Here is a 12,818-nt window from a genome sequence, read left to right as displayed (position 1 = left end):
TTTAACTTGTCTATGACCAACAATACGCCATTTATGAACAAGTGGTCGTTAGGCAGAAATATGCATGTCTTTTTGCCCAGACAAAATGTACGTGGAGACCTTTATATACAGGTGTATTATGCAAGGTGCCCTGTATACGAAGTTGGTCTGTAATAAGGGATTAACGGACGGTGATTCAACATTTTATACATTTAACTGTTGGTTCTGCTATATACTAGCGAGCACGTGCAAGAAACCACCTCTGTTAAAGTACAACCTGTTTCAGAAACCACCATGTTCTCTCTAGACCTCTATAAATTTACAATTAAACTACTGAAAATTACAGGTAGCCGTACCTGCCATAAAATAACTGGGTGTGGGAGTGTGTGGGGTGGGGTGTGTGTAGTAAATCAATGAATCAATATTTATTGTAATTTTTGTATAATAAATATTGATTGATTGATTTACTACAGAGCCGGTACAACTCGCATACATATTATGTTACAGAACATACAAATCACGGATGTTACATATATTATGCGAATAAACAGAATAAACATTTACACGGGAAACTACTGGCTGACATTCAGTTAATTTCAATACATACATAATACATTACATATACATACACATATACACATATAGGTCATGTTATAGATGAGTTGATTTTTTTTCTCTCAGTATTTATGAATATAGATTAATTTGTTAATGTACGATTATTCCTGTTTTTTGAAAACAGGAGTGAATAAAATGGGCTATATCTGATGCTACGTCATTGGGAGGGTCCATCAGAGTAAAATAGTGTTTTAATATTAGTTATATTGTATCCTTTCTTTTTTAATTTATCAGAGATGGCTAAGTCTGAGGTCATTATAAAAGGGACATATAACCAGAAAATGTGTTTCATTTTCTATCATGTTTACGACACAATTTGTACATTTTCTTTGATCAGCTGATATGTTCTTGTACCTGCCCATTTCAATTTCAAGTGGATCTGTACTGATCCGTAAACTAGTCAGATCCTTTTCTAGTTTTAATGTTTTTAACATGCAGCAAATAATCTGATACTTTAATACTGTTATCAACCATATGATTTGAGTTTATAAAATTGTTCTGTGCATTGTATGAATAGTTCTTGAAATTTGTTTTTCAAATTGTTAGATATACTTGCAAAAGGATGAATAATAGTCTCTCTTTTTTTCAGGCATTTTTTATGAGGCCAATTGACCCATCCAACTTCTGCTAGTTACTACTGTAGATTAATAAAAATATATATTGATACAGAAACATATTGCATTCATCTGTCTAGTGATTTGACCTTTAACTCTGCGCTTACGTGCTTTTGCTATCCATGGGAACCAAACAAAACTGTTTTACTTAAACAAAAACCAAAGGTTCCGAGGGATGTTTCACCGATACCCCATAACATTGGTTTAGACTAGGGACTATTATTACATTTGGTAATCATTGCACTTGGTCTGGTGAGTAAAATATTATGGCATATTAATATATATAAAAAATATACCCAAACATATATATATGTCGAACTAATGTCCAAGCATGCTGCACTTAGCACTCAATCCTAAAAAAGGTGTTGTTTGTGTACGAGACAAAAACGCGAAAAGTAAAAAAGTTTAAAATTAACAGCAAAAACGATATTACATACCAAAGTGTAAGGTATAACAGTTATATCACAGTTTTATGCACTTCTCAGAAATGTATGGTCAAAGACATTTTAGTACATTGTTTTTATTTACCTGTTGACTGTTGAATTAAAAACAAATCGGGCTTGTGCTAAAACAATAGAGTAGGATAGGTCTTCATATATATCTGAGTTGTAAAGAGCTCGCCTGAGGTGCGATGATATACAGGATCGATCATCTCCAGTGAACCCTGTGTTTTGGGAAAAAGCATGGAAAAGATCCCTTCATCATTAAGAAAAGCCCCTGTGGTGGCAGCGGGTTTATGCTATTTCAACCGACCGAATCTCGAAATAACCATATTTCAGACACCAAATAGCCATAGTTTAAAACGGCTCTTGAAGGTGTCATTAAACACATATTGTTTTTTCCCCCCTTCTTTTGCTCTTGAGTAAAACTTTGCAAATTGTGCTAATTATGAAGTAAACCAATTACCTCTGGGTATGAAACACACATCAAACAACCTGTATGGCCCGGAATGCCGCTGGCGTCTTTTGAAGACACCTGTTAAAGATAATAACGAGTTAAACCGCTCGATTTTGTCTTCCGCTTTCAAACGCCAAGTTGCCTGAAGCAAGCTGAAGCAAGCCATAGTCTTTTGCAATGGTTTGTTTTTCATTAAAAATATTTTTGAGTAGAATGGACTTTAAACAAAGAAATGTCACTCGTTAGACTGCAGTTTAAAGTGACCAAGTTGTAAGAGGATTCTGTACTTTTAATCCGTGACGACTGGAAAAGTGCATTGCTGACATAATTCCTTCCAGACAGTGCACCACGACTGGTATATCAAATACCGTGCTATCCAGCCTGTGGGTGGTGCATATAAAAGATCCCTTGCTACTAACGAAAATATGTGGCGAGTTTCCAGATTTAGGTTGAAATCACCTAGTTCCGATACAAAAGGACTTCGTGCCAGAGACTATTATTCTAACCCTTGCGTCTGATGCCGTTATCGCATGCGTTCAAAGCATTTACACCAGCTGCGTCCTGGTTGCAACAGATAAAAATAATTTTAATGTATTGTTATATTATGCTAGGGTCAGACTGTCAACTGCCAGCACTCTAAAAGTTTTATTTATAAGTACGGGTCCTGGACAGTCGTAGAAGTCGTGACAGTTGGTAGTCTGACACTAGCATTAAGGGTATTAAAAATAGAGCTGTGTGCTCCAAGGCCTGTTTTTAATTTGTTAATAATTTTTCCTTTTTGATTTTACAGACTGCGACAATTGAGGTGGCATCCTTGTTGGTGAGTATCCATGCATTGTGGTAATTGCTGATTGTGTTACACTCGTTGTGATGCCAACGACCACATGTCGAATAGCGGATATGAAAGCTTGTTGTAATTCAAAGTTAATTTTGCCTCCGAATAATTTCGTACAAAAACAAAATAAATTAGGAAATAAAATAAAGTGTGAGCTACTACAGTTAAAAAGTCATCATTCGACAGATATGTTACAATCGCAGCACACTTGGTCGAAGTGTGAGCTACTACAGTTAAAAAGGCATCATTCGACAGATATATGTTATAATCGCAGCACACTTGGTCGAAGAAGTTACACAAGTGCCTGAGAGATGACCCATAAGGAAAATATTTGATGTGCTAACTGATGGGTGCTCCATCTAAACAATTTGACCTTTGGATGATCTCCAAATACGCTTTCCCAGTATGTGAAAAACAACAGTGGGCGGGATCTAACTTAGTGGTAGAGCGCTCGTCTAAGCTTACTAGGTCTGAGGGTCGAACCTCCTCGACGGGCCCATTGGGTTTTTCCCGTCCCAATCAGTGCTCCACAACTGGTATATCAAAGTCAGTGGTAGATACTGTTCTGTCTTTGGAGAAAGTGCTGCTAATTAATCAATCTGCTCTAGTGGTGTTGTTAAACAAAACCAACGTTTAACTGAAGAACAAAATTGCAATGTTACATTCTAAATTAAATGGTACCGGAGAAACCGTGATCGACCGAGATGTGTAACCTTTAAAACGAGTCAAAACACCAACCTATTTATTACCGGTATTTAGTTTTGGTCAGTATTTCCACTCCGCTGTCATATTGGTTACCATGGTTACCATATAATGTAATAATGTTATTACTTAAAATAATGTTATACTATGTGTGTGTGTGTGTGTGTGAGAGAGAGAGAGAGAGAGAGAGAGAGAGAGAGAGAGAGAGAGAGAGAGAGAGAGAGAGAGAGACTAAATATGACATAAGTTTATTAAATTATAAATGAAAACCGAACAATACAAGATGTTATGCTGTTATGAATTTATTTTGTGATTATTACAAAGTCATCTTGCACACTGTGCGAAGGTCTCACTACACAGATGACTTCCGGGTGAGAGTTCATTCATCACGGTCCACTATAGTTCCTAATTGTAACACATGTTATGGTTCACATATTCACTTCTAGGAAATGGTGAAGAATTAAAACAATATGTATGTTTAATTGTAAGCCTTCTGGCTGTATTTTGCCCATGTTATTTTCTAATATTGTGCATCGACCTTTTGGGACATGGGTATATAGCGCAAGTGACAGCCGGAGTGAATCGATTAATGAACCACCTGTTCGGACCGGTACTACAGCCAGATGCGGTCATATAGCCAAAAACTGAGACGGAAATGTTCTCAATTTTGCAGTGAAAATAAATGCTTATATAATGTACGTTCGCAATGGTGTATGTTGTTGGTGCCAACGAGAACCCGTTCTATGGGCAATCTTCACTTGAAGTTGGGCAGTTTAACATGGGTTTCAATGGCAGATGACATCTGTGTAGTGAGACCGAACATAAAACTATTTACCCCATAATGTCGACTTCTGGCTCCGAGGCTATGTGAAATATTTAACATATGTAGCCAGTCACAGCGATCACTTCGTGTCTTACGTGCAAAGAGTTATTTTAGTTCGATTCCGTGCGGATATTAACCACATTCTCCAAAAGTCCATCTTTGACTTTTGAATTTGGTACTGAAGAAATCATGTGGTTTTTCATATTAAGTCTGTTTCCTACGTGAAAGTTAATTCAAGTTTGTATTAAGAACGATGCCAATTTCATTACAATAGGGAATAAAACTAATCTAACGAAAATTTATCATGCGAGCATCCTCTATAGGTGATCTACACAGATCAAAAGTCGTTTGCTTTATTTCATTAACTTCGTTAGTTTTATGGATATCGTATCATTATGGTATTCTCGTTAAATGGTTTCGTCTGAGCAATGTGTTTTGGAATGTGTTCTCTAGACTCCATTAGCCATGTCTGCAAACAGCTGGTAGCATCCAGGGAACATGTGGTTATTTCGATCCCTCTACACGTGCAGGGCCATCGTGTTTTACCTCTAATTAGTAAAACTAACTTCGTGGTCGGTATTATTAAATAGAACACTTTGGTATGCACATCAAAAGTGATAGAAAATAAATGTTTTCAAACTATTATCGTGAATTTGTAGTACATGCAATTAATTGTTTGGATAAAATCAAAATTAACATCTTTAAAACAGCATTTCAAACGCATTTACAATTCCGTGACTTGTTTAGAAACATATTTTTCTCGTCTTATTTCTACTATAATACCATGGTTAACGGCTTTATGATATTTTTCTCGTCTTATTTCTACTATAATACCATGGTTAACGGCTTTATGATCTTTTTCTCTTGTCTTATTTCTACTATAACACCATGGTTAACGGCTTTATGATATTTTGTTCGTCTTATTTCTACTATAATACCATGGTTAACGGCTTTATGATCTTTTTCTCTTGTCTTATTTCTACTATAACACCATGGTTAACGGCTTTATGATCTTTTTCTCTTGTCTTATTTCTACTATAATACCATGGTTAACGGCTTTATGATCTTTTTCTCTTGTCTTATTTCTACTATAATACAATGGTTAACGGCTTTATGATCTTTGTTTGGATAGCCAAATTTGGATACCTTCATTGTATACTGCCTTGTACTTTGAACCTTATTGATAAAATCTTGTACTCCGTAAATATAACCTTGTCGGTAATTGCTTGAACTCCGTACACTGTAAATACAACTTCTTGTCAGCCTGCTTTGTACCCAGTAGACAGAACCTTGTCGGTGATTGCTTGAACTCCGTACACTGTAAATACAACTTCTTGTCAGCCTGCTTTGTACCCAGTAGATAGAACCTTACTGGTGAATTTTTATATTCATGAAGCTTTATCGATGACTTGTACTTTGTACCCCGTATACAGAATTATGTTGATGAATTTTTTTATGCTATGTAAATAGAACCGTATTCGTGATTTCTTACACTTTGTATTCTGGAATTAGAACCTAATTTTATGAATTGTTTTGGTACTCAGTAGATAGATTTTGTGTACTTTATATTTCATAGATATAATCTTATTTAAAGAATTCTAGTACTCAGTAGATATAACCGTATTTGATGAGTTCTTGTACTCTCTAGATATAATCGTATGTGATGATTTCTTACACTCTCTCTAGATAGAACCGTATTTCATGATTTCGTGCACTGTCTGCAGATAGAACCCTATTTGATGAGTTCTTGTACTCTCTAGATAGAATCGTATTCGTGATTTCTTACACTTTGTATTCTGGAATTAGAACCTAATTTTATGATTTTTTTTTGTACTCAGTAGATAGCTTTTGTGTACTTTATATTTCATTGATAGTATCTTATTTAAAGAATTCTAGTACTCAGTCGATAGAACTGTATTTGATGATTTCTTGTACTCTCTAGATAGAATCGTATTTCATGATGTTGCACTGTCTGTAAATAGAACCGTATTTGATGAGTTCTTGTACTCTCTAGATAGAATCGTATTTCATGATTTCGTGCACTCTCTATAGATAGAACCGTATTTCATGAGTTCTTGCACCCTCTATAGAAAGAACCTTATTTCATGAGTTCTTCCACTCTCTATAGATAGAGCCGTGATTGATGAGTTCTTGCACTCTCTATAGATAGAACCGTATTTGATGAGTTCCTGCACTCTCTATAGATAGAGCCGTATTTGATGAGTTCTTGCACTCTCTGTATATAGAACCGTATTTGATGAGTTCTTGCACTCTCTATAGATAGAGCCGTATTTGATGAGTTCTTGCACTCTATATAGATAGAACCGTATTTGATGAGTTCTTGCACGCTCTATAGATAGAGCCGTATTTGATGAGTTCTTGCACTCTCTATAGATAGAGCCGTATTTGATGAGTTCTTGTACTCTCTATAGATAGAACCGTATTTGATGCGGACGTCTGGCGATGCCAACAGCACTGATCCCCAACATTACGACGGATTCGTCAAGGATATCCTGGATCACGTGACCAAGATGATGAATTTGGATTATACGATCCACGTGTTACCAGGACAGAAGTTTGGAAGTGTCAGCAGCAATGGGACGTGGGACGGTCTCATCGGAGAAATATTATACCAAGTATATACATAACAGCATAGATAATGGCACATTTAGTGTATTAAGTTTAATTTTATAGGTCAAATTATTTCCTGAACATGTTAATAAAATTAGTTTAATTGTTATTTATGAAATATATGCACGTACGTATGTACGTACATAAGCACGCACGTACGCACGCACACGCACACACTACAGAGAGAGAGAGAGAGAGAGAGAGAGAGAGAGAGAGAGAGAGAGACAGACAGACAGACAGACAGAGACAGACAGAGAGAGAGAGAGAGAGAGAGAGAGAGAGAGAGAGAGAGAGAGAGAGAGAGACAGACCGACCGACAGACAGACAGACAGACAGACAGAGAGAGAACAAAACATTCATTAAAAGCACGTTTCGTGCACCCATTGTATTATCATTTTGATACCACTGTTATAACTGCCAATAGTTTAATTGTAGGCTATGTTTGGAACAGAAACCGTTTTATATAAGTACTATTTGTGTTTCTGCTCCAGCAATATTTTGATCAATCAAACTTGCTGTAAAACATCTTACTTTTGACATATTTTACATTTCTTCTTACAAGAGTAAACTTTAACGAAACTATTTGAATTTTCTTATTTTAACAGAAACGTCATTTGGCAGCAGCTCCTCTCACAGTGTCATCACAACGCAGAGAGGCTATCCATTTTTCTATTCCTTTCCAAAACTTCGGACCTGTGATAATATTGAGGAAACCATCTTCGGGACAAAATTCATTCCAGGAAAGAATCTCCCGCCTTTTTTTACCCCTAGAACAGAGTGTGTGGATGATGTCACTCATATGCTATTTCGGTGTCAGCACGATCATTTATATTATTGCTCGGTTTAATCCATACGAGTGGCGACAGATGGCGAAAGATGGCGAAGCGACTCATCGTGAAGCCGAATCCTTCAACTGTAACAACTCATTTTGGTTTACCATCAGCTCGTGGATGTGGCAGGGTTGGTATTATCAAATATAACAGGTTATAGTTCTTAGCAAAGCATTCTTAACATGATGCATGTTTGGTTGTCTCTCTTTTTTGTTGTTTTTCTTGGACAGAATTGTAGTATTGTTTTCCAACACATATTATACAAATGTTTAAATACATTACCGGTAGGTTAGTTTTTAAACTGGCAAACATCATTATGATCGACTGCAACATTTGAATGGGATTTCGATACTTTATTTTAAATTTGTAGCAGGATCAATAATACACCATTATACACAAACGTAGCATCTACATATGTGTATGTCTGTTTTTCTGTTTGTGTCTGTGTATTTATCTGCCTGGCTGTGTATCAAATCTATTTAATATATCTAATATATCCGTCCATCCACCACATCGATCTACTGTATACTGATTGTTATTTTAGTAAAATATTCTGGGAATGGCAGTCTTCTTTGTGACGATGTAAGAGGGATGCAATCTCCATGAAAGGATCTCTTAAGGAGCGGCTGTCAGAGATTCGTGGAACCATCTACCATTGTACCAAATGCTCATTCGAGTCTGCATTTGTGCGGAGATTCGGCCCTAATCATGTGTTGCGGTTTTGTTGTTCAGACTGTAATCTACAAACTATAAAACTTTATTTCTTCCAGGCTACACAAGAACACCGAGATCCCTAGGCGGTCGTCTGGTGGCGTGTTTCTGGTGGATCTACGTAGTCTTCTTCCTCGTGACCTTCACCGCCAGTCTGACAAATCTGCTGAGGCTGGGTCCGAACCACCAGGAGGTAGAGAGCTACTACAAGATTCGAGGACTCCAGGACCTCGTGAAGCAGTCAGACGTCAAATACGGAATGCTCAAGGGCGGGACAACCGAGCAGTATTTCCGCTTCGCTCATGTTGCATACATACAGCAGATTTACAGGACTGTCTCCAAGAATGACCGCCTGGCTGCGTCTGTCGAAGATGCGATAAGTAAGGTACGGAATAGCTGGAAGACTGCCTACGCTTTCATCATGGAATCGACAATGGCTAAATACCATGTGCGCCAAGAACCGTGTGATCTGTATTTTGTGGGAGATTTCAGCATCAGTGGATCTTACGGGTTTGGTTTCAACAAAGCTTGGACCCACGCTGATGAGCTGGATGTCACGCTGCTACAGATGCGAGAAAACGGAACTCTTCAGCTTCTGGAAGACAAGTGGTTCGCTGGGGCGTGTCGCTCCATCATGCTGAACCCGTCCCTGGAAGACTGGGTGAAGATTCCTCCATTCTTCAGCGTGGATCTGGGCACATTCTCCGGAGCCTTAATAGTGCTACTGTTTGGTGTAGTAGCTGGAGGTCTCATATGTATTTTTGAAATCGTCATCTACAAAAAGGCAGAAGCTGTGAGTATATATGTATTGAATCCGATTACACGGGATTAGATTTAATCACATGTGCACGCAAGAATGTGCGTATATTTAAAAAAAAAAACCCCATCTAAGTCTTGAATATCTCATTTTATACAGAGATTAAATTAACATTTTAAGACGCAAATTTCATTTATCCGTAATCCGTATACGTAATGTAACATGCCAAGAATGATCGGATACGCATATGCGTACAGAAGATGCATAAATGGAATCATCTCAACCCATTTGCACCGTTCGTGATTGATGCGCATTACGGATTACGTGTAAATTAAATTTGCGCCGAACTCCGTTCTCGTATATATATGTTAGTTACATGTATGGGCTCTCTCTCTCTCTCTCTCTCTCTCTCTCTCTCTCTCTCTCTCTCTCTCTCTCTCTCTCTCTCTCTCTCTCTCTTCCTTCACAAACATTAAAAAAAGAACAATAGAATAAGGTTATCAGCATTTCATAATTTCTCTATATCTTTACTTTGTGTGTTAAAACATTTCATTGTTACCTACATTTAGTATTGTATGATGTTTTATTTGAACAGCCCGAGAATCCCGAAGCACACATCATATTACAAACCCAGGACGCAGCTGCCGACCACAGCGCCAGTTCAACCCACCAGTCTGCCGCCACCAACGTGTAGTCCCCTCAGAGCTGTTATGATAAGATCAGACTACCAACTGTCACGACATGATTTGGCCGACCACTCGACTTCTACAACTGTCCAGATGCAAATCTGAGCTATCTCACAACTCGACTCTCGCCGTGTACACCTACGACCGATTAGTTGTTAATCTGAGCGCACCAGTCGTCAGTTGGGAGTGGGGAGAAGTAGGGGAGAAGTATAACGCAACTGTCGAGTTGGCCATCTCCGTCGTGACAGTTGACAATCTTAGCCTAGCTAGCATTACATACACGATCTCGTCAAATCCCTGGTGCTACTGAAAGTAGAACTGTGAAACAAACGAAACTAGGATCATGATGACATATCAATATATGCATCACAAATATCTCTAATACTGATGGTGATGAACGTGGTGATGATTATGATTTAATCAACCCAATACAAATGGTGATACACTAATCTACTCATGTCTGAATGCCAAAAATACCATTGTATAGTCCAACTAGTAAATGAGTCAAATATGGAGTGGTGTGTTTCGCATACAAATGCAATCTGTCTTGCGGCATTCGGTCTATTATTTACTAATGCAGAAATATAAATGTGTGAAAACTAATCGACTAAATGTATTTAAAGCAGTATTATAATAGAATATAATACCATAGAACATTAAGCCATTTGTAATAATGTCCTGCTGTTTCTACGTATTGCGAAGATGTTGGGGGGTTTTCATAAAATGTATTTAGCTAACAGAAACAATATTTTTGTTGCCAAGAACTAGTGCATCAAAAGGCAACTCTCCAACAAGAAAAGTTCATAAATGGAGGCATTTTAGGTTTTGGTCAAATTCATGTCCCTCTTTGTTCAAAGATACTGATTTTTAAACATCTTGTTACGCTGATGTATTTACTGTTATGTTGTACTTATGTAAGTAATATTTATTTATTTATTGTTTATTTATTTATTTATTGTGTTTGTTTGTTTGTTTGTATTTGTTTGTTTGTTTATTTCAATACGTTAATGTTAGGTAGTTCTACAATTTTACGTCTTATCACAAGGTGTTTGGAAATTAACTCGAACACAGAAGCTTCATCTAACTGGCCTGGATTCATCTCACAGCGAAGAACATACAACCATTAAAGCTGTATTTTATAATCAACCAATTAATATGTAAAACACAATATATACAAGTGACATTTATTTATGTAAATATGAGCTATAAGCATTTTTGCGTAAAGAAATGAATGTAAAAATAAGTTTATAGTAGAATGATAGACTGAGAATGGGCGAAATAACTACAAACATTAAAGGGACATTCATGACTTCGCTGCATTGTAAGATGTTTCAGACTAATAAAGTATTTCTACGATTAAACTTACATATTAAATATATTTTCTTGTTTCGAATATCAGTGTCTGTATATTCAATGTGTTTCTGGTCGTCTTAATATTTGTAAGAAGCCCAAACTAGATTTTGTCTTCAAATAATTTCGTACGTACGAACAAATGATATTTTAGGAAATAAAATAAAATTTAACCTAGTACAAATATTAGAACGATCAGAAACACGTTTAATATACAACCACTAATATTTTATGCAGAAAAATATATTTGAAATGTAATTACATTCGTTAAAAAGTCTCTGTTAGTCTATAAAATCTTAAAATTGCAGCAAACTCAGGAATGTCCCTTTAACAGCCGCCCTGTGAATCTTGAACATTGTTAATACCGAAGTGGCCACGTGTGTGTGTGTGTGCGTGCGTGTGTGCGTGTGTGCGTGCGTGCTGTATTTGTGTTCCGGAATGACTGCCATAAGCCTGTCTTTATGATACTATACGGCTCACTAACAAAATTGTACTGCATATTGTTTCTTCGGGCTGCTACTCAAGAGTTGAGGACTTTTTAATTGTCCCAAAACAAGATGGTTTGTTACTGGACTTGGTTATCTAATAAAATAAACATAACCCTAAAGAGATTAAGTGCATAATAAAAACAAATGTGCCTCTTTAATCCTAATTCGTTGTTTTATCCGTTAAATCGTGAAATTTATATGTGCCTTTTATTAGCTCAGACTTTAAAATATATTTACGTAATCAAATAAAATACACTGTACGTAACCTGTTTCTTTCTTTTTTCCTTATTTGTTTTGTTTTTTGAGGGGAGGGGGTCAATGGTGTTGAAGATTCACACGCTTGGATGCACTAACAATTAGGCAAACATACTATCGTTTTACCTTTCTCATCATCTCCCTATCTTATTCTCCCCTCTCCCTATCTTATCTCCCCCCCCCCCCCCCCCCTCCTCTCTCTTGCTCATGTTTTCTGCACGAGAGTGTGTCGTTAAGTAAAACATTCCTTCCTTCCTTCTTTTCTCCTCAGCTTGGCCGTAGGATTGAAGCTAATTGAAATCCAGTCTCAAACTATTTAATATCATAACAGACTGAAGAGGCTTCTTTTGTATGTATGTATAATAATGAAAGTTGGTTTTTGCAGCAGTCCGAGATGCAAGTTGGATTGCTTGCAGGTTTCTCTCTTATAAAACAAAGCTACTTGTAAATTTCGTCACATATTTTTATGGTGTAATTGTACTGTTGTAAATAGGTTTTAGGAAATATGTACACTCTATGATGATGAAAGGAAGAATGGTAAAGCAACTATGAATAAATAAAATGCCTCAGGAATAAGGTACACGGTGTGTACTTATAGTTACATATTTCTAGGCTTGCTTGTTGTGAAGATTTAAATACTAACTA

At 36.8% G+C, this 12,818-nt stretch overlaps 1 protein-coding gene across 1 annotated transcript in view; it reads left to right on the top strand.

The window, feature by feature from the left end:
- LOC121372479 (glutamate receptor 4-like) overlaps nt 1–11,474 on the top strand; it is a 12,446-nt gene extending 972 nt beyond the window's left edge. The window contains exons 2-6 of the mRNA XM_041498812.1: nt 2,896–2,925; nt 6,898–7,101; nt 7,702–8,056; nt 8,697–9,430; nt 9,990–11,474. Coding sequence (XP_041354746.1) covers nt 2,896–2,925; nt 6,898–7,101; nt 7,702–8,056; nt 8,697–9,430; nt 9,990–10,088 — 1,422 coding nt within the window. The 3' untranslated portion in view covers nt 10,089–11,474. The remainder of the gene's footprint in view (nt 1–2,895; nt 2,926–6,897; nt 7,102–7,701; nt 8,057–8,696; nt 9,431–9,989) is intronic.
- The last annotated feature ends 1,344 nt before the right edge of the window (nt 11,475–12,818 follow it).

This window comes from Gigantopelta aegis, chromosome 4 (genome assembly GCF_016097555.1).
Source record: "Gigantopelta aegis isolate Gae_Host chromosome 4, Gae_host_genome, whole genome shotgun sequence".
NCBI lineage: Eukaryota > Metazoa > Mollusca > Gastropoda > Neomphalida > Peltospiridae > Gigantopelta > Gigantopelta aegis.
Note: the sequence above shows the minus strand (reverse complement) of the source record. Positions and strands in the feature narration are given on the sequence as shown.